The sequence below is a fragment of the Cladophialophora yegresii genome (genome assembly GCF_000585515.1).
Source record: "Cladophialophora yegresii CBS 114405 chromosome Unknown aczIN-supercont1.2, whole genome shotgun sequence".
Taxonomy (NCBI): Eukaryota; Fungi; Ascomycota; class Eurotiomycetes; order Chaetothyriales; family Herpotrichiellaceae; genus Cladophialophora; species Cladophialophora yegresii.
This window is the reverse complement of record NW_006913046.1, coordinates 3,983,283-4,006,649: the sequence shown is the minus strand read 5'-3', so window position 1 is coordinate 4,006,649 and position 23,367 is coordinate 3,983,283. Positions and strand designations below refer to the sequence as shown.

At 54.6% G+C, this 23,367-nt stretch overlaps 10 protein-coding genes across 10 annotated transcripts; 6 read left to right on the top strand and 4 right to left on the bottom strand.

Moving 5' to 3' along the window:
* Nucleotides 1-650: 650 nt before the first annotated feature.
* A1O7_03365 (uncharacterized protein) lies at nt 651-1,091 on the bottom strand (the record flags this gene model as incomplete). Its single annotated transcript, XM_007757386.1, has 1 exon — nt 651-1,091. The coding sequence occupies one exon, from the start codon at nt 1,089-1,091 to the stop codon at nt 651-653; it is 441 nt and encodes a 146-aa protein (XP_007755576.1).
* An 817-nt stretch (nt 1,092-1,908) lies between these two features.
* Nucleotides 1,909-3,185, top strand: A1O7_03364 (uncharacterized protein; the record flags this gene model as incomplete). Its single annotated transcript, XM_007757385.1, has 2 exons — nt 1,909-1,998; nt 2,070-3,185. The coding sequence occupies 2 exons, from the start codon at nt 1,909-1,911 to the stop codon at nt 3,183-3,185; spliced, it is 1,206 nt and encodes a 401-aa protein (XP_007755575.1).
* Nucleotides 3,186-3,708: 523 nt separating this feature from the next.
* A1O7_03363 (uncharacterized protein) lies at nt 3,709-5,103 on the top strand (the record flags this gene model as incomplete). The annotated part of the gene is made up of 3 exons (XM_007757384.1): nt 3,709-3,846; nt 3,961-4,219; nt 4,400-5,103. The coding sequence occupies 3 exons, from the start codon at nt 3,709-3,711 to the stop codon at nt 5,101-5,103; spliced, it is 1,101 nt and encodes a 366-aa protein (XP_007755574.1).
* Nucleotides 5,104-7,346: 2,243 nt separating this feature from the next.
* A1O7_03362 (uncharacterized protein) lies at nt 7,347-7,766 on the bottom strand (the record flags this gene model as incomplete). Its single annotated transcript, XM_007757383.1, has 1 exon — nt 7,347-7,766. The coding sequence occupies one exon, from the start codon at nt 7,764-7,766 to the stop codon at nt 7,347-7,349; it is 420 nt and encodes a 139-aa protein (XP_007755573.1).
* A 1,102-nt stretch (nt 7,767-8,868) lies between these two features.
* Nucleotides 8,869-10,851, top strand: A1O7_03361 (uncharacterized protein; the record flags this gene model as incomplete). Its single annotated transcript, XM_007757382.1, has 1 exon — nt 8,869-10,851. The coding sequence occupies one exon, from the start codon at nt 8,869-8,871 to the stop codon at nt 10,849-10,851; it is 1,983 nt and encodes a 660-aa protein (XP_007755572.1).
* Nucleotides 10,852-11,353: 502 nt separating this feature from the next.
* Nucleotides 11,354-12,865, bottom strand: A1O7_03360 (uncharacterized protein; the record flags this gene model as incomplete). Its single annotated transcript, XM_007757381.1, has 2 exons — nt 11,354-12,391; nt 12,449-12,865. 2 exons carry the CDS (start codon nt 12,863-12,865, stop codon nt 11,354-11,356), a joined length of 1,455 nt encoding a protein of 484 aa, XP_007755571.1.
* A 513-nt stretch (nt 12,866-13,378) lies between these two features.
* A1O7_03359 (uncharacterized protein) lies at nt 13,379-13,708 on the top strand (the record flags this gene model as incomplete). Its single annotated transcript, XM_007757380.1, has 2 exons — nt 13,379-13,476; nt 13,528-13,708. 2 exons carry the CDS (start codon nt 13,379-13,381, stop codon nt 13,706-13,708), a joined length of 279 nt encoding a protein of 92 aa, XP_007755570.1.
* Nucleotides 13,709-14,584: 876 nt separating this feature from the next.
* A1O7_03358 (primary amine oxidase 2) lies at nt 14,585-16,771 on the top strand (the record flags this gene model as incomplete). The annotated part of the gene is made up of 2 exons (XM_007757379.1): nt 14,585-16,295; nt 16,431-16,771. 2 exons carry the CDS (start codon nt 14,585-14,587, stop codon nt 16,769-16,771), a joined length of 2,052 nt encoding a protein of 683 aa, XP_007755569.1.
* A 933-nt stretch (nt 16,772-17,704) lies between these two features.
* On the bottom strand, nt 17,705-19,080 carry A1O7_03357 (uncharacterized protein; the record flags this gene model as incomplete). Its single annotated transcript, XM_007757378.1, has 4 exons — nt 17,705-18,661; nt 18,715-18,812; nt 18,865-18,903; nt 18,972-19,080. 4 exons carry the CDS (start codon nt 19,078-19,080, stop codon nt 17,705-17,707), a joined length of 1,203 nt encoding a protein of 400 aa, XP_007755568.1.
* Nucleotides 19,081-19,676: 596 nt separating this feature from the next.
* A1O7_03356 (uncharacterized protein) lies at nt 19,677-23,018 on the top strand (the record flags this gene model as incomplete). The annotated part of the gene is made up of 1 exon (XM_007757377.1): nt 19,677-23,018. The coding sequence occupies one exon, from the start codon at nt 19,677-19,679 to the stop codon at nt 23,016-23,018; it is 3,342 nt and encodes a 1,113-aa protein (XP_007755567.1).
* Between the last annotated feature and the right edge of the window lie 349 nt (nt 23,019-23,367).

Below are 23,367 nucleotides of genomic sequence, written 5' to 3'. Positions count from 1 at the left end.
GCGCAGCGCTATGGCTCTATGTGCAGTGAGGCTGTATCATGAAATTCAGAGCATTTGAGTGAGAATGCGAATGGAAATGAGTCAATGCAGAAACGTCTGGGGTAAGAAGACGGCCACTGAGATCAGGACCGCCTAGGGCTCTTGGCAGGAGAAGAAATTCTCGCAGCCAATCGATGATAAGAGAGCTGCAAGGCTCCGATCAATTCCGTCGGTGCTAGGTCACTGAGACAAAGGTATCATAATATTCTCTATCGTATGCGCACAGCCCAGCCATTTACATCTTCTGTCCGCGATGAGTACGAGCGTGGTATCACTGTCTCCAGTGCATGACCGATTCAACTGACAGAGCAGAATGCTGATGCTGGTGGTGGATCTGTCCTTCCGATCGCGTCTACAACCCCTCCATTATCATATTGAGAGTATGCATGGTACACCAGCAGTGATGGTACATAGTTATCAGCCGGGTAAGACGGGCGCCTGTGAGTGGAGGCATGACCACCTCCTCTTCAGCGTGTCATCTCAGTCACTATTATTGTCCGAGCCGCCAGTTCCGGTCCTCATCAACATGGCAATTCTCATCCTCACCAACCTCGTAAAGTCGAGTTGGGTCTGCATCTTGGGTGTCTCAAGGTGATAGAGTCTCGCGAGCTCTATCTCTTCTGAGGTGCCTGGTTGCTCGGCACAGTGACGAAATGGGGCAGTAGGAACGGACCGTCGACTTTCTCGAGCGTTGATATGTCTCTCTCTCCAAGGTGAATGCCACTGGTCGTCGAATCTGGTGACGACGGTGTGTTGGCGAGAGAGTCGAGGGGACTGTATGTCCATTCGCATTTGTGGTGGTCGAGGCTGCAGATCAAGTTCGGATAGTCGTTCGAGAAATAGTCTGGCTTTGCAATGGCATTGAGAGCATATATTGTCTGGGGGATGGTCTCCAAAGACATGCAACCGGTATCGGAGGAGGCTCGAATCCAGAAGCGACCGTGCTGGAACCAGTGATCAATGCAGTCGCAGCTGTAGCTCACATCGGCACGCTGGAGTGCTCCGGGATTGTTGGGAAGAGCAGCGGGTAGGCCCACCACTAGATGTGCCATCATGGCGGTAAGAAGGAAGGATAGAAAGGTCAGCATTTTCAGGCCGATGAATTCGTGGAGGAGGTTAGTGAACGCAGAGCAAGAATGTAATGTGGCCGAAGCAACGAGATGCCACGAAGCAGGTAGTGACCAGAGTATAAGACGCTTCAGTGCTGTGTGCGAGAGGCTTTTGTTGAGTATCGCGAAGGAAAAGGTGTGAAGAAATAAATAAGGATCAGTCCAGGCAGAGGTGATGGTGAAGCTGAAGTAATTAAAGCAATGCTCGAAAGGTGGGAGGCGCCTTCCCATCCTTCGCTTCAAGTGCGACCTTCGTCATCTTGACTACTGACACCAGACGACCACTTACCTTGCCTGATAACGGGAACTGCAAGCATGAGCACCTTCCGGTTGAAAGTGACTTGTTGTCTGCTTGTTTTTGCAAGCGAGACGGTCAAGGACCTTCGGCTTACACTAGTGGTAGGGTTCGCGAAGCTCTTCAAACTCCATTTCAAGCACACAGCTACGTTCTCCGTACCTCTCGGCTCTCGAGGCTTGTCTGACGCACTCGTGTTAATCTGAAGCTGAAAAACTGTTTGTCATGAGGGTGTTCAAACCAGGGTGTGGTTGATTTGAAGGCGGTATTTACTTTGAAGCTCTCTAGGCAACAACAATTCTGCCGGCCGGGAAGCTAAATGCCATCGCCCACTTGCACAATGTACGCCAACGAGCAATCACTGAGCAAGAAGATCGGATTTATACGAGCGCTAAGGGTACTCCTGTGTTACTCGGCTCTGTCAGCATACCTTTGGACGTAGACAGATTTACGCCTTAGGCCGCAATGCCACGGCGACCTCATAGAAAGTCACGTTCAGGCTGTCTCCGTTGCAAGAAGCGACACATCAAGGCAAGTTACGGGCACGAGCATTTTGTGAATGCAATCTTTCGTACATTCTCTGCTCACTTCCTTACCGGTGGACTAATCGAAGACGCCGCGTTCAGTGCGATGAGAGACGTCCCCGATGCGTCAACTGCCAGACGGCTGGGCTAGACTGCGCGTTCGCGCCAAATACATCTGCGCCTACCACCCCATCCGTGGAGACAGAAACCGCAGGGCCTAGCATTTCGGAGACTTCAACACCAGGCCAGCAACGGCAAGGTCATGGACAGTTCAATGTGACACCCACATTTTCTCCCTCAGAGACATCAGATGCTGTTCTGAACATGAAACACCTTGAATTATTGCATCAATTCGTCACCTCCACGTACAGGACCTTCAACGATAACAACGAGGTTGGAGAGGTCTGGAGAACGTCGGTTGTGCGCATGGCTCTTGGGCACCCATACCTTATGTACGAGCTCCTTGCAATCTCGGCTCTGCACCTCGCTTACTGCCGGCCCGAATCCTCTCCATGGTATTACACCACATCCACGGAGCTGCAGACTCAAGCCCTCAATTCTTTCAACAGCATTCAACGGGAGGTCGACGCCTCGAATTGCGGCCCAGTCCTCATGTTCACATCGCTTCTTGCGGTTCATGTGCTTGCGGACCCCTCGCGCACGGTGGGACTGGGCATGAACCAGTATCTTGACCACGTTATCCATTGTATTATGCTCATGCGCAACGTCCAAAAGCTGGTCATTCAAGACTGGTACGAAGATCTCAAAAACTCCGAGCTAGGGCCTATCTTTGGGGTTACGCAGCCTGAAAAGCCATACCAGATACCCCGGCAATGTCTCGACTTGGCCAAGCTAACCGAGAGCTCGGACTTAGGAGAGCAAGCCAAGGAAACATATAACTCAGCGATCGACCGCCTGCACTGGCTCTACGCTGTTTCAAACGTGCCCAATGAAACCTATAACACCGTGCGATGGCTCCTTGCGTGGCCGATCCAGCTCAACGGGGATTATCAGGACAAATTAAACCAGCGACGGCCTGAGGCTCTCGTCATCCTTGCATACTTTGCCGTCATGCTCAGATTCTACAAGGATTGTTGGGTGGTAGGAGACTCTGGAAAGTTCCTGATTGAATCGATATCCGCACATCTTGGTCCTCACTGGGGGGAATGGATGGAATGGCCGTTGTCATTCCTCGCCGACGCAGGTGATACAGGCTGAAGGAGGGACCGCTACATGTTAGGCTAGATCCGACCAGCTAGTATGGCAGAGGTATCGACATCCGCATTTGCGTCAGCTTAACAAGGCGTCTAAGACCGCACGACAGGAGAGCAAAACACAAGGCAATCCTGCCGGCTTTACTGTCTGGTTTTACAGGGTGTCACCAAGTGGCTTGAAGGAGGCTGTCCATTGGCCAAGTGATTGAACCCGCTGCTCAGCAAGACAATGTAGCCCTAACGACCCGCGTGCACTCTCCGATGCGTTAGGGGCTGACTCGGATCCAGCTTCGTCCTTCTTTAACCGTACTCCTCAGCCTTGTAAAGCTACAGCCTCAGCCTTACGAAGGCGGTCAGAGACGCACCCCCACCATACTCCAAAATTCTGCCAGCAACTTTTTGGCTTGAGTTCGATTGGCGCGTTCCCTTCGTAACCGAGCCTCTAGACGATCAATTCTCCCTTGCCCCGAATCTGACTCTGTGGTGGGAGCTTGATCTCCGGTAACACCCATCGAGGCGGCCTCAAGATGTCCCGCGGCGGACGGGGAGGCAGCTTCGGCAGTGGCCGCCGCAACAAAAACGCCCCGGAGATAGAAGACTACGACCTTGACGACGACGAGGAGAACCTCTCCTCGCGGCAAAAGAAGCCGCAGCCTCTCTTTCCAGTACAGTTCGCCCGTGCTCCGCTCCTGTCTCCGCAATATATTTGCAGCTGGCAAGAGACCAGACAAGACTGGACTAGACGAACCTAACTGACCACCCTGCTTCAAAAACAACAGAACATATCTCTCCCCGTCCCACGCCCGCCCTCCACGCGCGAACTCGCCGCCGTATCCCGCCACCTTGCCTTCCGCACCCGCGTGCGCAACGGGCCTTACTTCGCGACCCTCGACCCGAGTAGCGTGGCCGACCCGACGACAGGGCGGACGCTCAAGCGCGCGGGGTTCGACCCGTTCACGGACCAGGAGACGTACTCGAGCAGGAACTACAAGAAGAAGCGCGCGGTGCCGGACTTGAAGGGCGCGGGGAGGGAATACGGTATGTGGAGACTTGGATCTCGAGACACACGCACGCACACAGGCACACCTCGCCAGACTACGCAGAGCGGAGAAGAGGAACCATGTGATGGGATGCGACGTGAAGCGCCGTGACGTGACATGATCTTGGGGATTTGTCTGCTCTGAAGTGACATGAGCTGATTGATTCGTGGTAACCCAGCACTGAAATACTTCCCCCAAGAACTCTGGTCGACGCTGGACCCCGCGCGCAAGCACCCGCTCTGGAAGACCGTCGACCATGAGGACGACACCAGCGTCTCCGCCTCACGGCACCACTCACGCAAGCGCAAGCGCGACACTGCCGCCACGGCCCTCGCGGCGCTAGACGATGCCGAGGAGGACGAGGACACGGCGAAGAAAGACGGGGACGCGCCCTCGGAAGGCGAGCAGACGGCCGGCTCCGACTCCGACGCACTGATACCTTCAGGTAGGGGCGCGAGGCGGAAAGAGAGGAAGCAGGGTGATCGCACGGGCAACGCGCGGGGTGAGAAGCGCGGCCTAGACGCCGAAGACGACTTCGAGCCGCCGACGAAGAAAAAAGGCCCGTCGCCGCCGTCGACGATGCGGGCCAAGGAGAAGAAGCGGCGCAAGGCGGAGGCTCGGGCTGCGGGGACCAAAGTCGACGATACGGACGACGATGATGAGGACGTCGACGCGGCTGAGAACGCGGATGGTGAGGAGGATATCGGCGACGAGGACGAGGACGACGATGACGAAGAGCCCGTGGATTCGGACTTTGAGGAGAGCGACGAGGGGGATGGGGACGATTATAATGCCGAGAATTATTTCGATGATGGGGATCGCGACGATGACGATGGGCTCGGGTTTGGAGGGGGAGGAGGAGACGAGGGCGGAGAGTTCTAGGCCTGCAAGGCCTGCCGTGCTGGTTTATGCAGTCATGGAGTGGCTGTGTCTAGGAGAGACTAGACTCGACGCACGATCACAGACGGGTAGGTGCTCTTTCGCTGTCGGGAACGAGGTTCAGGGTGGAGATCGGTTAAGACATTCCCGAAATCCCCTATGTGCATTTCTCCACAAGCTTCAGCGTAAAGGAGTAGGGCGGAACCAGATGGGCGATGCCCTGTGCATGTTTCTCGTGAGAATCCATTCAAATCCCAGCAGGCAACTAATTCAATTCCTCCACGATCACCTGTAAAGCACCATATGAGTCGATCCCGGCCTTCCTTTCTCGCTCTCGATCGTTCATCAAGCAACAGCAGCGTATCCTGGCGTACGCGATGTCTTTCTTCCTCCCAGGAGAGTCGTCTCGGATCTGATTCAGAGCCTGCTGGAAATGCCCCTCTCAATAAGGCAGCTTTGGCGGTGGCGCGATTCCAGCCTCCCTGAAGAATCGGTTCCTCCTTGCTTTTTCTTTTTTGCCCTCTTTGGAAAAGAATGCGAAATATTGTCTCCTGTCGAGATAATGGGACTTGTCGAAGCTTTCCTTTGTCAGGTCAAAGTATCTAAATACCCGTCGTCGTCGTCTTCTTGAGGTGTAGAAGGACGGATCCAGGGCTGAAGGATCCTGGGTATCTTCTGAGTGACAATACCAGCAACGTTCCTCAGTATCGGGCCACGCCCCAGGGATGCTGAAGTTTGATTCCCGATCAGCCAGCAAGTTCCAAAACTCTCCCACGCATTCGTCAGAGGACAATGATACCCAGATTTGCCAGTCTTCTGGCACAGCTCCGTAGGCGAAATTCACAACGCGAAAGGATAGACATCGGTCGTTGTCGCAAGAATATCGAAAAGTCCGGTCACTCGCGACTAAACGCTCATGTTCCCATATCCCGTACTCCCGGAGGTCCTGGCCGGCATTAGAGATCTCCGTCACCCAGTGGCGAAGCTTGTGCGTCAGCCGTTGGGTGCTGAGATCTGCCCATGAGTGCTTGGACCAATCTGTATAGAAGCCTAGATAAGTCAACATTGGCGAGCGGACATCATGTTCCATAGCAACGCGGACACCATCCAAGCCTACCGCCGTCCGGAATATTGCTCGCCAACCACTGAAATCAGGGCATTCCTCTAACTCTCTCCAGTGTTCGCTCAACGCTGTCGCGAGTTGCACCACAAGAGTATCATATACTGGAGGAGCGTGCTCTTCAGAGGTTTTCAACATGAGACATGATGGATCGAGCTGGGACCGAGACAGGCCGAGCCAGAACATATCTGAATACTGGTGAGCACGACATGCCTCATATGCAGCTGCAAGACGAGCAGATAGCTCTCGGGTGCTCCACGGAGGCGATATAAACGCAATTACATGCGACGCCGCCTGAAAACTGCCGTTTTGGCACCACCATTTGACGGTCTTCTCCGGGGAATTTGTCAAGTCGTCAAGCACCGGGCCATCGCAGAGCGCCTGGATGACCGCTATACGTTCATCTTCTCCATACGAAAGACAAGACATTTCGAGGCAAGACAGGCCCCTGTTTGGGTTCACATCAGTGGATACGGAAAAATTCCCTCCCCAGACTTACCAGTCGTCCTTTTCATTAGGATCAAGACCTTGTTGCACAAGGAACCTTGTCGATGTGGCGTTGGTATATTCGCACGCATGCTACGGGGCGTAAGCACAGATTATTCAGAGGCATAGTTGTTTGTTCCTACATGAAGCAGACTCAGTCCCCAAGAATCTCGGTCGAAGATGGATGCCTCGCCCCTTTGAAAGAGGCCCTGCAGAGCGACAATGTTGCCGTCCCTTGCATATTTGAAGACTGGTTCGCGGCCGTCTCGAACACTGTAATGCCGAAAACCGTATGTCCATGCGCCGCACGCCTGTTGTTGGACAAACTCGAGGGCTTTCCCGAGTAACCGACTTTGCAAAAGCAGTAGACGTCTGGTGCGAACATTGACCCATCGCTGCTGGGGCCTCGGTCTGCACAAATTGCTATGGGTAGGATCTGACACGTCTTGGTGGACAGTATCACTACTGGGACTCAATAGAGCCGTGACAGTGGAGGATCCTGAGGCTTGTCGAATATCCTGTACGATTGCAGATACACTTGCCGTGGAAGTCGTGATCAGCATATGTGTCTCCGAATGCTTCTGGATATTCAGCAAGCTCATATCACTGTAACACGGTCAGCATATAGAGAGAGAGTGGTCTACCATTGTACTACCCACTTCAAGACAGCTATCTGGGCCAACATGAAATCGGCCTTGGCTCTTTCAACCACTTGACGGGCTTTGTCTAGAGCATCCTCCTTGAGGACTGCTCGCAACGATCCGCGAATTCTCGAGCGCTTGATGGCTTTAGACAGCTCGTCACAGATGGGCTTCAGGCTCTGGACCGCCTTTTCGCTTCGTTGTCGGCATTTCCGAGCCACACCCGGCGGAGCATACGCGGACAGAGCGGCCTCCTGCTCTTTGAATGTCTCCAAGACCTCTCCGAGAGCCTCTAGCTCTTCCAACAGCTGTTGAAGGTTTTGGAGCGCGCGTCTGATCGACGAGTAGAGCTGTTTCACCTCCAGGACGATTTTGGCGAACTCGAAGGTCGCGGCTACGACACCGATAGGCTCAGCCATTGCGAGGGCGCCGATATCTCGTGGCCGGCAAGGCTGGAGACGTCTGTTGTCGCACACAGGTAGCTGTTAATCTTGGAAGGTGAGTAGGGAAGAGGGAATTAAACCACATTTCAGGCTGAGGCTGAGCTGGCTCGCTCGCAAGCCGCAGCCTGCGAAGGTGCATCAGGCAGTCCAATCATAGCCAGGTACAGTATGTTAGTCTGTAGCAGGGCATTTCAGCCGGGCGCTCTTCGAATCGTGGCACAGAGAGGCTAGGGGTAAACATCACATGCCGCGATGGGGCTGAGAACCCATGGCAGGCGTCCTACTTTGTCCGTACTGGTCAGAGCTTCTGGACGCGAAGCCTGTGATCAAGTCGAGGGAGATTCGGGAAGTTGTACCTGACTAGTACTTGAAATGCTCGAGAAGATCTGCACAGCCATCGGTCTTGATCAACCGTAATTTGGGATGCCACCATTAGCCCCGAAAATGCTTGCGCCACCTCATGCGAAGCCTTATCGAGATCCATCTTAGAGAAACGAGCTCTCAAACTATCCATGGGCCTAGTGCGGCCTGTGCCTTCTCCTCCCCAGGGTTGCCCCTTCCTCCTTTCCCAGGGTCGGGAAGGAAGGCGCACCACATCCGAGCCCTTGACTGATTATGCCTACGACGTGATACCGGTTGGGACTTGTCCTAAAAGGGATCCTGAGACGTGTATCTCGTAGCGTACAAGCCTAGACGTTGTGTAGGGTAAGCTCGGAGTTTTTTCTGTAGGTCTAACAGAGCCAATGCGTAAAGCGTCCACCCGCAAAGGCAAGGTAATTATGATCAGGGTCCGAAACCATGCGCGAGGGCATTGACAAGACATTAGGTTATGAAGTTTTATATCATCCATTCTATGGACACTGCGTAAACGATCCGTAACTCCTCGAAGTATTGCAGTGCATAATACGAGTAGATAATTAGATGCTTGAAAACGGATGACGACCTCGACCCCCGCCAAGGCCGAGCATCGGAGAAATTCTATCAAGCCAGACCAGATCAACCGACCTCAGATGACTAGACGGCCATGCTCAGCAACACAAAATGACCCTCTCAGGCCCACAGCACCAGCAGGACAAGGATGACCGAACAAGACCAAGACCAAGAGCACACCCGCTCCGCCCTCATCCTGTACGGCACCGAGACGGGCACCTCGCAGGACTTGGCCGAAGAAGTCGGCCGCACCCTTGAGAGACTCCATTTCGACACCACGGTCCTGGGCCTCGACGCCGTCCCCCACACTCATCTCCACGCTTATAGGTTGACAGTCTTTGTCGTGGCGACGACAGGACAGGGCGACTTCCCTGGCAATGCCCGCCTCTTTTGGACCAGTCTTCTGCGGAGGAAGTTAAGCCCCTCCACGCTCCAGGGCGTGCGGTATGCCCTCGTCGGGGTGGGCGATAGCTCGTATCCCAAGTTCAACTTCGCGGCGCGCAAGCTGGATAAGAGGCTTAGCCAGCTTGGGGCCGCGGAGATGATTCCGCCATGTGAAGCTGATGAGCAGGGCGATGAAGGTACGGAGGGGGCATTCTTGGCGTGGTTGGCCCTGCTGCGAGAGACGGTGTTGACAATGTTCCCGCTGAGGGAGGGGCAGGAGCCTATCTCGGAGGATGTCGTGTTACCGGGGAAATGGCGTTTGGAGGTCGTGCCGCGGGATGGACAGAGGGATGGCGATGGCGATGGCGAGGCCGACGCCGAAGGTGGACGGGGCACGACTTATCCGGAGAGAGACGTGAACCTGAACGGAACCGCACCCCATGCACGGCCCTCAGCCGCCACCGCCATTAGCGGACACCATCTAGCGGAGGACTCCTTTCCCGTCGTGCTGGACGTCAACATAAGAGTCACCCCCCCAGACCACTGGCAGGACGTGCGGTTCATGAGCCTCCGCGCGTCACGCAAGATCGACTACATGCCCGGTGACGCACTGGCCATCTCGCCCCGAAACATGCCCTCGGACGTGGACGCCCTGATCGCCCGCATGAACTGGCAGCACGTCGCCGACACGAGCATTCGGCTGGTTCCCACGCGCCCATACCCACCACGGCTGGCAACCACCACCTTGCTATCTGCAAATCCGATCTTTTTGCGCAGGGACCTCACCCTCCGCACCCTCCTCACCGAGTACCTCGACATCAACGCCATCCCGCGCCGCTCTTTCCTCGGAAGCATAGCGCACCACACGTCCGACAGCATGCACCGGGACCGCCTGCTCGAGTTCACAGACCGGCAGTATCTAGACGAGTACTACGACTACGCAACGCGGCCGCGGCGCAGCATCCTGGAGATCCTGCAGGAGTTTGACAGCGTGCACATCCCGTGGGAGGAAGTGGCCAACATCTTCCCCCTCATGCGTCCCCGACAGTTCAGCATCGCGAGTGGCGGCCGTCTCAAGGTTGCAGATAACGAAGCCACAAACTTCGAACTGCTGGTCGCGATCGTCAAGTATAGGACCGTGATCAAACGCGTGCGCGAGGGCGTCTGCACGCGCTACTTGGCCCAACTCCCTGCGGGGGCCACATTGCATGTCTCCGCCAAGAGGGAGGGCCGGTTCTCCAAGGCAAGCGACGTGGCTGCAGGCATGAGCCATATCCTGATCGGCGCGGGCACGGGCATCGCGCCACTTCGCGCGCTCATCCACGAAAAAATCACTCACCACCAACAAGTCGGGGAAACAGTGGTCTTCTTCGGCTGTCGCAACGAGACGGCAGATTTCTTCTTCCGCGACGAGTGGGCCGCGATACGGGCCGAGTACCCCGATGCTCTCGAGGTGATTCCCGCGTTTTCAAGGGACCAGAAATCAAAGGTCTACGTGCAAGATCGGCTGCGGCAGAGGAGTGATCTCATCGCGGAGTATCTCATGGAGAGGAACGCCACGATCATCGTCTGCGGGTCGTCTGGTCAGATGCCCAAGGCCGTGAGACAGGCGCTGGTCGATGCGTTAGTGGAGCAGGCGCAAAAGAGAGACAAGTATAGAGACCTGATTGCGAACACGGACGACGCCGAGGCATATCTGGCGAGGATCGAGAAGGAGAACAGGTACAAGCAAGAGACGTGGTCGTAGACGGAGGAGTTGAATAATCATTCAAAAATCCGTAATCGCCCATGCTTAACAATCTTTGCTACAATGTAGAGCGCGAGCCACCAGTTCCAGTATGTGGTTCCTCATATCTATGCGGCCTACTCGCGAAGGTCCCCGTCTAGTCGGATCGGTCTGTCGTCAGGCTCATTCTCTTGTTCCTTGTGAACGGCGCTTTTCCTATTCCTGTTTCTGATCTTTCTCCTCCTCAGCGAGCCACCAGAGGCGTCCTCGAAAGCGTCATCGGCAGGCTCCTCCGGGAACCACCATCATCCTGCAATAAGGGCACGGTCGGCAGTCGCGATGGGCTTGGAGAAGACGTCGATGCCATATCGGAACTGGCGATTGCGAGCATACGAGTGGGGGATGGAGTGAGAGACGAGCGAGGTAGACGTCCAATGTCACTCGCATTATATAGGCGCTTCCCAGGCTGTCAAAGTGGATCTGGAGACTCGAGCACAAACTCTTGCGAAGATAGATTAGTCTCCTAAGTGGACTGCCTCTGATATTGGAAGTTGCCGAATCCACCAGGAGTCATAGCTCCCATAAGGTTCTGTGAAGGAACGGGGGTGTGTGATGAAGGCCCTCCGCCACCCTGTCCTCCGCCTGACATGCCGATGTTGCCAGTCTGCGGTGTGGTAGGTGTTCCATTCTGGTTGTAAAAAGTAGCTCCGTTCATATGAGGTGTGCTGAAGTCCCGCGATGTCCCTTGGCCGCCTGCGCCGGTACCGGTTACAGGCATCTGTGCGTTCAGACCCCACACTTGTGACCGATATTTGTCCTCCTCGATAGTTCCACTGAAGATCTTCTCCCGCATCTTGAAGTAGACCTGACCGGTAAGCAGTGAGTCAGAGCCCGCTTGATGTGCCTGACCGATCCGCGCTACACCCAGTTCTTCCGCAATATCTTGAAGACCCGACTTGGTCATGGTGCGTTGCACCATCATTGCTGCTTCTTGAGTTAAAGGCTGGCCACTGTTGATCTGCCCCTTTGCGCCAGCGTGCTTGAGAATGAATTTGATATCGAAGAGCGCAGGGAAGAATTTCTCGATGAGCGTGTGGAATTGCGCCTCGTCTGCAGGGAGAGGTTGGCAGATCATGAGCTTTATCAAGTAGCCGAAGTCGTAGCCGGAGTGGAAACTGATCCAGCGAACGTCGGCATCCATCACCAAGCCCGAGCTGATCAATAGAGAGGCGAAAGCATTGGGTTCGATGCCGTGTTTGGAGTGTTTGTCGAAGTCGATCCCGGCCTTGATGAGCATTTGCGTCGACTCGCGCGCATACATGTCTGTTTCGAGCGAGAACTTGAAGTTGAACTGCCATGTGCATGGGGTGGGCTGAAATTGAGATCTCTGGGGAGACTCAGCGTCTGGCGGCGGGAGTGTTCCGTCTGACTTGAACAGAGTAATTCCAAGCTGAATCACTTTCAGTAAATCGACATTGCATCGTAGAGTCTGATAGTGGTAGTCTGCTTTTGTGGTGAACTGGCCAATGGGTCGAGCAACGATTCCGGGAAACTCAGTATCCTAATCGAGTTTGGTCAGTCAGGCCGTGACACTAACAGGAGAGGTGACTGTTCTTACCATAGCGATATAAGGGTACGTGTCGACCAGCCGTCTAAGCGTGTCCATCTCTTCCCTGAGGTTGTGCTTCCAGACGTTACGGATTCTGGCATCGTCCTTGTTGTCCAGAGGATTGCTTAGGCCGTCAAATGTTTGGTGCCCTTGAACAGGACCCCCTCTTGTGAAACCCATCTGAGGAATCTGACTTGGAAGCAGGCTTCCCTCGAGCATAGTCCGGTCAAAACCATTATTCAGGTTGCCAGTCATCGCAAAAGGACTTGCGCTGGAGGAACCCCCGGCACCAAAGGATGAAGTGCCGAGGTGAGCCGGGGGTGGGAGGGCACCATGTTGGTGTGAGGACGGATGAGATTGGAGATGACTCTGTTGCATATGATATGGTCCATTTATGGACTGGTTGCCATACCGTGGAGGCGCCATGAGAGCGACTGCGGAATGTTGCAGGCCAGGCAGTTGTCGTGGGTCTCGAGATGAAACCAGAACCGAGGGCAAATCAGATGTTGCTCATAGCAAGGGTAGGAAATCCATGGTACGGGAGGGGGTCTTTATTGCGCGATCACTATCTGGTCCACGGTGTCACTGCAATGATTCTGGTTCGCTCTGCGAAAGTCGCGGTCGTGATCACCGCGCAAACGAAAGTGCACTCTGGGATAAACTGAATGCGGGGACACCTCGATCTCGACCAATGCATAACCGTAGTCGAGCCGCACCGAGACGCAGGGTACAGCGGAGCATTAATTCATACTAGCACTTTTACCCGCATGAAGCTCGTTCAGTCATTGAAGACAACCCATTACAGTGACCTGCTCGTCTACCTCAAAGCAACACCTTCACCTATCTTTTCCGCAACTCCTCCTCCGGGTCGGGGAGCTTGTCCAATCTCGCCACTCGTCTTCCATCGTCGGAGCGACCCACCCTTGATTGTCTCCGAGCATGGCACCTCCAAGCAACCCGACAGGGTTCAGCATGAAGACCTTTACCGATGCAGCAACAAGCACACAATGGCGGGCAAAAGATCCATGGAAGCGAAAGTAAGGATAGTTGCGCATATTGGTATCTCGTGGACACTGACGGCTTCCTAGCGAGGCATGGCGATATACAGGCCCGTTCACCAGAGGGAATCGCATGAAGGGAGCTTTCCCCGGTTTCGGTATCGCTGTTGTCGCATTCACAGGCTATGTCATCGTTGAACAGTTATTCTTCGCAAAGGACCACCATGCCTCCGAGCATGACGAGAGCGCAGGGCATCACAAGGCGCTCTAGAGGCAAAAGAAAAGCATTACACAACCTTGCTGCTCACGACCAAGTGCTGGAGTGGGCTCAAAATATCACGGACAAGAATTGCCATGCACGCATGGAGTTGTACATATGCACGAGACGAGGTCCTGGTATGCAAACAAGATGCAGCTTGCAAAAGTACGAAAGACCATCTCGAAACGGCGTTGTTCTGGTCTAGGGCGGCCTACTTTTGCTGCAGAATCGGTTCGTCCGACTGAGAAACATTCAGCCTTGCGAGCCATGCAGGATAGCTCCGCGTGTTTATGAGCTCCATCGAGGCATCGGGTTTATGCTCTGGTGGGGGTGGTGATGTGTTTGGCGCTGCTGGTACGCGTCAACAAACATTCGAGCCTCTTTTTTCCTATCACGTCAGGTCCTTATCACGTTTGTCGGCCCTGCAACGGCAATCTCGCAAGTAGTTCCAGGCAATATTCCTGGTTGATTGAGACCGTCCACCGTGCTCGTGGTGGCCTTCCCTTCTCGAAGTGCCACTGTGGAGGACAGGCCACGTGACAGACTAAACCACAAATGGCCAAATATTACGAGCCAGTCAGAAACTGCGGGATGGATTGAGATGCGGGAAAGAGGAAAGCGACCACGATCCTGGACGAGTAGGACTCGGCCGGCGAGACCCTTATCGTGCTTATCGATTTGTTACACAATGGAGAAGCACCTGCTAGATGCTTTGCCCGAGCTGCTGGTGCCGGCTAGAAGCATTCTGGGGAGGGTAACCTGCTTGACTGTGAGGAGACGAACTTCGCCGCCAGTCGACATATATCTTGGTGAACGTCCTCTCTGCCCATCTTCTGACTGTCGCATAGCTCCGTGTCTCTTACATCCATCCATCCAAGACTGAACACCATGGTTCTCGAGCGTGTAAAGCAGCTGGCCCAACAGGTGTCCAACACCGTTGCTCCTCCTCACCCCTTTGATCCGCTCACTGCGCTCGAGATTGACACAGCCGTCTCCATCCTTCGATCGCAGTATGGGAAGCTATACTATAATGCCGTCACATTGTTCGAGCCTCCCAAGGCTCAAATGCTGAAGTGGCTAGCTGACCCTGATCATACTCCCAAACCAAGCCGTGTCGCGGACATTGTCGTCATCACCACCGACGGCAAGGTCTACGACGGCCATGTCGACCTGACGGAGCGCAAAGTCATTAAATGGGAGCATACTCCTAATGTGCAGCCTCTCATCACTATGGAAGATCTCCAGATCGTCGAACACGTCGTCCGCAAAGACCCCGGCGTCATTGAGCAATGCGGCCTGATTGGTATTCCTCCCCAGGATATGCACAAGGTCTACTGTGACCCTTGGACAATTGGCTACGACGAGAGATTCGGCAACGGTGTCAGACTCCAACAAGCACTGATGTATTACCGTCCCCACCCCGACGACTCGCAGTACAGCTACCCCTTGGACTTCTGCCCAATCTACGACTCCAACCTCCAGAAGATCGTGCACATCGACGTCCCCAAGGTCCGCCGACCGATCAACAAGGCACCACCAAATAACTACACCGTCAAATCAATCGAAGAAACCGGCGGCTACAGAACCGACCTGAAACCCATCAACATTACGCAACCCGAAGGCGTGTCCTTCACAATGAAGAACCGCATCATCGAGTGGCAGAACTGGTCGATCCACATTGGCTTTAACTACCGCGAAGGCATCGTCCTCAACAACATCACCTATTTCGACAAGGCGGAAAACAAGGTCCGACCCATCTTCTACCGCCTATCACTCGCCGAAATGGTGGTCCCTTACGGAAACCCCGAGCACCCACACCAGCGGAAACACGCCTTTGACCTGGGCGAATATGGCGGCGGCTACATGACCAACTCACTCAGTCTGGGCTGCGACTGCAAAGGCAGCATCCACTACCTGGACTTCGACTTTGTGAACCGAGCCGGCGCCGCCCAGACGATCAAGAACGCCGTCTGCATCCACGAGGAAGACAACGGCATCCTCTTCAAGCACAACGATTTCCGCGACGACTCGGTCATCGTCACCCGCGCCCGCAAGCTCATCCTCAGCCACATCTTCACGGCCGCCAACTACGAGTACTGCGTGTACTGGATCTTCCACCAAGATGGCACCGTGCAGCTCGAGATCAAACTCACGGGCATCCTGAACACCTACGCCATGAACCCCGGCGAGGACACCAAAGGCTGGGGCACCGAGGTCTACCCCGGCGTCAACGCGCACAACCACCAACATCTGTTCTGTCTGCGCGTGGACCCCAACATCGACGGGCCCAAGAACACCGTCTTCCAAGTCGACGCCGTCCAAGGGCCTGGCGAGCCCGGCAGCGCCGAAAACTTTTACGGCAACGCCTTCTTCGCCCAGAAGACGAAATACACGAACCCCGTCGAGGCCATGGCCGACTACAACGGCAACACCTCCCGGACGTGGGACCTCGCCAATGAGAACAAACTGAACCCCTACTCGAAGAAGCCCGTCTCCTACAAGCTGGTGTCGAGGGAAGTCCCGCCCCTGCTCCCCAAGGAGGGGTCCCTGGTCTGGAAGCGCGCTGGCTTCGCACGCCACGCCGTCCACGTCACACCCTGTATGTATGCCCCTTGATCCCGGCGCCCCCGTCTTTATATTCTTCCTCTTTTTCTTTTCTGCCAACCGCCTTCTCCATCCATCCCTCTTCCTTTCGTCTCTCGTCGGGTCACCACAAAACTGACGGTCCCCACAGATGCGGACTCCCAAATCCATCCGGCAGGACGCCACGTGCCTCAGACGTCCGGCGAACCCTCCATGGGCCTCCCGCAATGGATCGCCAATAACCCCAACGCCAAGATCGACAACGAGGACATCGTCCTCTGGCACACCTTTGGACTCACCCATTTCCCGGCCCCCGAAGACTACCCCGTCATGCCCGCCGAGCCGATGACCGTGCTGTTGCGGCCGCGGAACTTCTTCGTCCGCAATCCCGCACTGGATGTGCCGCCTAGCTATGCCAGGACGCCGAGTGAGGTCGCGGCCGGGAAAGCTGGGGGGAGTTGCCATGCCGATAACACGAGCACGCGCGTTTGAGTAGGGGCGAGGATGCTCTAGGGATTGGGAATTGCTAGGTGGGCGGATTGATCCTTTGATCTGATATGCGAGCAAGCGGGCCTTTGGGATTGGCCTGGGTACCTGGGTATGCAATCTGCTGTGATCATGTACGGTACTCCACATATCCCTGCACAGTGTTTGTCTGCCCGTATATTCGTGTTTAGTCCATATGGAGTACAGCCCGGTGGAAAGCACGCGGTCCAAATTGCATTTTGTTCGCACGGTCCAGAGTAGAAGGACGTTGATCTTGACGTGCTGTACTACATGGGCCTGTATTTATCCGCGCTGTTTCTATCCCTGTCCTGCTTCCCATCCTGGCCCTGGTGGTCCTGCCAGCGAGATGATCATCCCTTCCGTGCGTCTGTCCCCAGGGTAGTGCAACGCATCCCCACCAACACTTGCGGACATATCTCTCTTATAGACGAGTATCGTGAGTAACGCGCCATCCGCGCAGCACGACTTCAGGGAGAACGTAAGCGTCATTCCTGTAACGATACCCTCCACCAGGTGTCCACTGCTCGACTTCTTGACCGACTTACAGCCTCAAGGTCTGTAGATACCAAATCGACCTCCAATGACTGTTGATGGTGCAAGGGCGTTTTGGTATAGTACGCGTACCATAGAGATCAAATCCTCGCCCTGACTTGATCCCCCTACATTCCTTGCCGTGACCTGATCCCCTGCTCATAGTCGCCTAGCAAGAAGTCCGGACTAGGCAGGAATCTGATTTTCGAGTCAATCTGTACCTGACCGGCCGGTGCCGGGGAGGTCTCCTTTCCGAGGAGCAGTCTGCCGGTCCGACAGAGGCATGTGCCTCGCTAAGGGTTGAATGCTCGTCAGGGATCATGACCTTTCCCTTCTGCTTGCTTTCCTCCAGGTAACGCGAATGTCTCTGTTTTCTGGCTCAATTTCTCAACTGCCCAAATACTTCCTCCATCCGTCGCGCCAGATATTTCTTTGCCCCTCATCCGTCACGCCGGGTCGTTCGCCGATTCTGAATCTTTCCCATCTCGCATCCCTGCCGGTACCTACACAGATCAGCGTGGAGTTGTCGATCCAGCCTAGAATGCCCTTCTGTGGCCGACTCGGTAACGAGCCCAGCGCGGGAAGATATGAAAGAGTAGAGTTATTGAGCCCGCCGCTTTCATCACCCATCTCGAAGTGCGCAGATGCGAAGGAGTAGATGTCCGAGAAGACGCGAGGAAGGAGAGGGATCTTTGAGAGGAACCCCCATTTCTGGTTCGTGGGCGTTTCTTCTTCATTGTTAGCGACCTGTGGCGATTGAGAGCGACGACGTTGCGACGACGGACTCAGTGGGCTGCTTGGTTGGGCCTGCGAGGATGAGCTGGCTGGAAGGTCGAAGACATGTAAGGTTGACTTGTCGGATGTGATGGCTAGCATACTGCTGTTGGGTGAGATGGCAATGCTGAAGACGTATGCTGGGTCAACGCCACGACGCAGTTCTGCAACCTTGGTGCAATTGGCGGTTGAGAAGACGCGGATCAATGTGCCTGTTTCGCTTGCTGTAGCCAGTAACTGTCCATCGCTGCTGAGGTCCATGGCTCGTAGGGCGGAAGTGTGTGCTGGGATGATGCTCACGTTACCGGATGCCAGTTCAACGAGTTGCACTTTACCAGGTGAACGGCCGGGGAAGGCGACGATTCTGGCACCCAGACAGCATAGGCCCAGCGGATTATCTACGGTTTCGAAGCTTGCCGATCTCTCTGGTGGGGAGGAGAACTTGTAGAGGTGGATGCTGTTCTGGATTGCAATGGCGATCCAGGATTTGGTGAGACGGACTCGCAGGACAGCGGTCTTTTGTTCGAGGGTGATGGCGACCTTCTGTTTGGCATCGTCCCATATCATCACCTGGCCACCATGCATCAGTGTCCTGCTCTTCGTCTCTTTGGTTCTGGCTATACTTTTGTCTGGGGCCATCTTGGATTCTTGCCTCCTCCTACCAATGCGAGATAGTTATACCGCCCCAGCATCTCAGCCGTGCCGATACCAGCGTTAAGGTCTGTATCCGTCTTAGAATTTCGACTTCGCATGTATTCCTGCGGGAATGGTACCTCTCGATGCTTTGAGCTCGCATGGGTCGGAGTTGAACACTGGATCAGCCATCAATATTTGAAATGATCCCTACACCCAGTCGCCGGAATATTTGCTCTAGACCTACCACAGAAGCCTGTGTCGAGGCCAACGGCAAAGCAGCTGGCATCGCTGTTGAACGATGCCGAAAGAGCGACGGGTCCAGAGGACTCATCGATGACCGGGCGGGTATTCATCTTGTAGCACGGTCTGTGGTCTCGGAGCCAATATACTCATATTGCTAAGGATAGCCGAGACACTCTTCGGTTCCAGTAAATTCAGAATGCGATTGCACAGAAAGTCGCATGTCGTCTACTGTGCCAAAGATGACGCAGAGCGTCGCCCGGAACCAAGCTAGGCACTAGTTATTAAGCGTGGATTACCTCGTAGGGGTGGATTAACGCCTAAGGAGCCAACGTCCGGCTGTCTAGGCTTGGCGCTGTGGCGCCTAAAGCTACTTTGTAGCCGCACCAAACAGCTTGCAGCGCCTATCGAGCTCGCTGGCTCCACCGGCAGGTGGGCAGACTCCCCATGCTGATTGAATGCCCACTCAGCCGGTGTGACAGGCAAGACGGCCAATTATCTATTGCTTGTGGTGGCTGTGCCATCCGAAACCATCCAGCACCACAGCATTCTTGCGCCAGTCTTGAAAGATGTCATAACTTTGCCCACGCGACACCTGGGTGTCACCAGTGGCTGGTGATCAAATACCCACGAGATCCCTTTCACCCTTGTCCAACATGAGGTGACTGCATCTCAATACTGAACGGACAGATATTCTGCCAAGCCAACCATGAGCTCGAAGGCGAGTGAAGAGAGCTACCTCTCCCCCAAGCCATGGAAATCCGGAGATCCCTGGGGCTCGGGTACAAAGCTGCCAGGTGCTTATCCGCCATCTCCTGATGTACAGTCCCTCGAAGCCAGTCACTCAGGGCCTCAGTCGCTCTCAGCTGCCGTCAGGGCTCGCAAGTCAGAGTACATCCGAAAGAAATCTATGAGAATCAAAATTGGCACCTGGAACGTCGCCGCAATCAATGGCACCGAGAAGGATTTGGGGGCGTGGTTCGTGCGTGGACACGGTATCAGTGGGCTTCATCAAGACTTATCGGGGCTCTCGACCACGGAGGGCAACGACAGCGACGATGATTCCGACGCTGACAACGACCATGTCGAGTCCGTCGAGTCGCAAGAAGCGCGGGTTGCGAGAACAAGGAAATCCATCACCGTACCACTGAACGATAAACCAGCGGAGGCCCACCATGAGCAGATCGACCTCTATGTTCTCGGCCTGCAGGAGGTCATTGATGTAACATCCATGACCGAGGCCATAAAACCTTACACCGACCCGAACCCAGCTAAGAAATGGAAGAAGTCCCTGAGGCGTGCTCTACCTAAAGGCTATGTGAAAATCGCAAACGAACAGCTTTTCGGCCTGCTCATTCTCATTTTTGCTTCCCCAGAGTTGGCCCCAACCATTAGCTCGGTCAGCACGACCTCAGTCGGAACTGGTCTAATGGGCTATTTTGGCAACAAAGGTGCTGTCGCGGTCAGGATCGTGGTCGGAGAGACCACGAGAATGTGCTTCGTCAATTGTCATCTGGCTGCTGGAGCAGATGAAGCCGCGTTAGCCCGTCGAATTTGGGATACGAACCAGATCATCACCCGGACGCGGTTTTCTCCAGTCACAGATGCTGAAGTCGTCGAAGCTGGAGAAGAGAAGATCGGGGACGAAGATTTCGCTTTCTGGTTCGGTGACCTCAACTATCGTCTAGACGACATACCGGGTCAAGATGTCAGGAGACTCTTGCTCCTTCATACTCAGAACGAGTACGACGTGCAGAACAAATCCAAGCGCAGAATCGATAGTGAGCTAGGATACCTATCACCCGTATCGACCGACTCGCTCCCGGCTCCGCATCCCCGCTACGAGTACAAGGACGCCGAAAGGCCTGCATCTGATAGCACGGCCGAGCCACCCTTAGACCCGAAGAACGACCCTGCTTCGCTCCAAACCACCATCCATTCTCTCCTTGCACATGACCAGCTACGTGCACAGCAAAGGCTGGGGAAGGCATTTCATGAAGGATGGCGAGAGGGAGACATAGAATTTTTGCCCACGTACAAATATGATATTGGCAGCGTTGGCATGTTCGACTCCGGCGAGAAGAAGAGAAGCCCCAGTTGGTGCGATAGGATACTGTACAGGACTCGCCGAGACCTGGCGGCGTACAAGGACAAAGCAAAACGGCGAGAGGAAGCTCGCAAAAAGGACGAAGCCATGAAAGCTAGGGGGATCGACCAGGCTGCCGCTGAGCACGAGGTAATGTTCGACTACGATCCTGAGACAGATGGAATGGCCTATGGCGACGATTACGACGATTACGACGAGACTCAGGATGGTGTTCACGACGCGGAGCTCGTACAGTCACATGAAGATTACGGTGACATGATTGAACTCAACAGCTATCTCTCGCACCAAAGAATACTCTCTTCAGACCACAAGCCACTGAACGCCGTGTTCACCGTCACCTACGACGCTGTCATACCCGAACTAAAGGCAAAGGTGCAGCAGGAGGTTGCCAAACAGCTAGACAAAGCAGAAAATGAAGGTCGGCCATCGATAACATTGGTAGTCGATCCTCACTTCGAGAGTCAAATTTCGAACGCTGACGGTGCGGCAGACATGAATGTCGTCCATTTCGGTGAAGTCCGCTATGGGGTCAAGAAGACAAGGTCCGTTACCATTGCGAATACTGGACAGGTCACCACCAGCTTTTCTTTTGTAGATAAACCCATCGACTCGGAAGCAGGCGCTCGCGTGGCGCCAAAATGGTTGGAACTCAGCGTGGAGTCTGGCTCCATCTATTCGTCGGCAAATACAGAGCACAAGGGCACCTTCGAGACAGTATTGTCACCAGGTGAAACCACAGTAATCGAACTGTCTGTTTACATCACGGACAGCGAGCTGGTACGTGACCTCAACGATGGCAATGCGGAACTGGAGGACATTCTCGTCCTGAGAGTCGAAAGCGGAAGGGACCACTTCATCCCCGTCAAAGGCCTGTGGCTGCCATCTGCATTCTGTCGTACGCTGGATGAGTTGGTGCTGGCACCAGAAGGAGGTGTTCGGCAATGGATCCGGGTTTCGAACGACAGAGCAACAAAATCAACCACTTACTCTTCCGTAACGGTCCACCATTCCGCCCCAAAGGAACTCTACACTCTCACAGAGATCATTCCGATCCACATTGAACGGTCTATTGCAGAATGGGGAATGCTTCACGAAGGAGAAACACCTCCTTGGCAGTATGACAACGGAGGTGCTTCATGGCCTTTCAGTCGAGAGACATGGACGTTCCACGAAGGCGAAGAAAGGTCGGAACTTCTCGCTGGGGTCAGAGAGGCCTTGGATACAGCGGGCCGCCTGGATGGAAACTTCGACCCGGACGTGCCAGCCATTGTGCGTCTGGAAGTCCTCGCAGAAACTCTGACCTCCTTCCTCATATCCCTGAAAGACGGTATAGTGCCCGCCAGTACGTGGGCGGAGATCGAGAAGCAGCTTGCCACGATCGAAAAGGCCAAGGCGCAACCTACTGCACAAGAAATCCAGGATATGGTCATGGACACGCTATCCGCGAACCCGGTGCATAGTGTCTCGCTAACATTCATCACCTTTCTTCTCACCAGGACTGTCAACGAGATGATGACCAATGGTACTTCTGCTCCAACAGCAGCGACGTCAACGACACCTACTTCGATGAGCAGGAAGTCCTCTAGGCGTTCAAGAGCCTCGACGCTTTCAAGCGACTCAGGACTTCCGGAGTCGATATCATCGCAAGAAGCGCCAAGCAAGAGAAGTCTCTTCCCAGCATTGCGTCGGCGCCGTACGCGCAGTATCTCATCAGCATCCGCCGCAGCTGAGACGGGTGGCGAGGCGGCAGCTACCATTACCGAGCGAAGAAAGAGACTGGTCCATGCGTATGTCGAGGTCTTTGCACCTATCATCTTCCGAGCCCAGAGTGAGACAAAGCTGAAAGAGAAAGACAAGAAGGCGCTGGATGCACGAAAGAGACGCGTCCTCGAGGCATTCTTGAGTGAGAGACAGGTCTCAGGACTAGGCTCCTCGTTTGAATAGACAAATTCACCTTCCCCGGGACACCTGACTTTGTACGCTCACTCCGCCCTTGCCCGAGTTTCAAAATACTTTCCACCTGAAACAAGCTTAACCATTGCGCTGATCCTTTTTATGTTCCTATGCCTTTCTTCGAGCCGAAGTCTTCCTGAGCTGTCGACTACATGTGCTTGTCGGCCCGTGTGATGTAGCCCGAAAGCGCCGGTCAATGACGGAAGACAAAAAAGGGAGTGGGAGTACGGCGTCGAACACAACATCTCCAACCAGGTGGATGATGGAAGTAAGTTGCCAACTCGAATAGAGAACCCTGAGTCCTGATTGTTGAGTCACATTCTGAGACTGCGACATATAG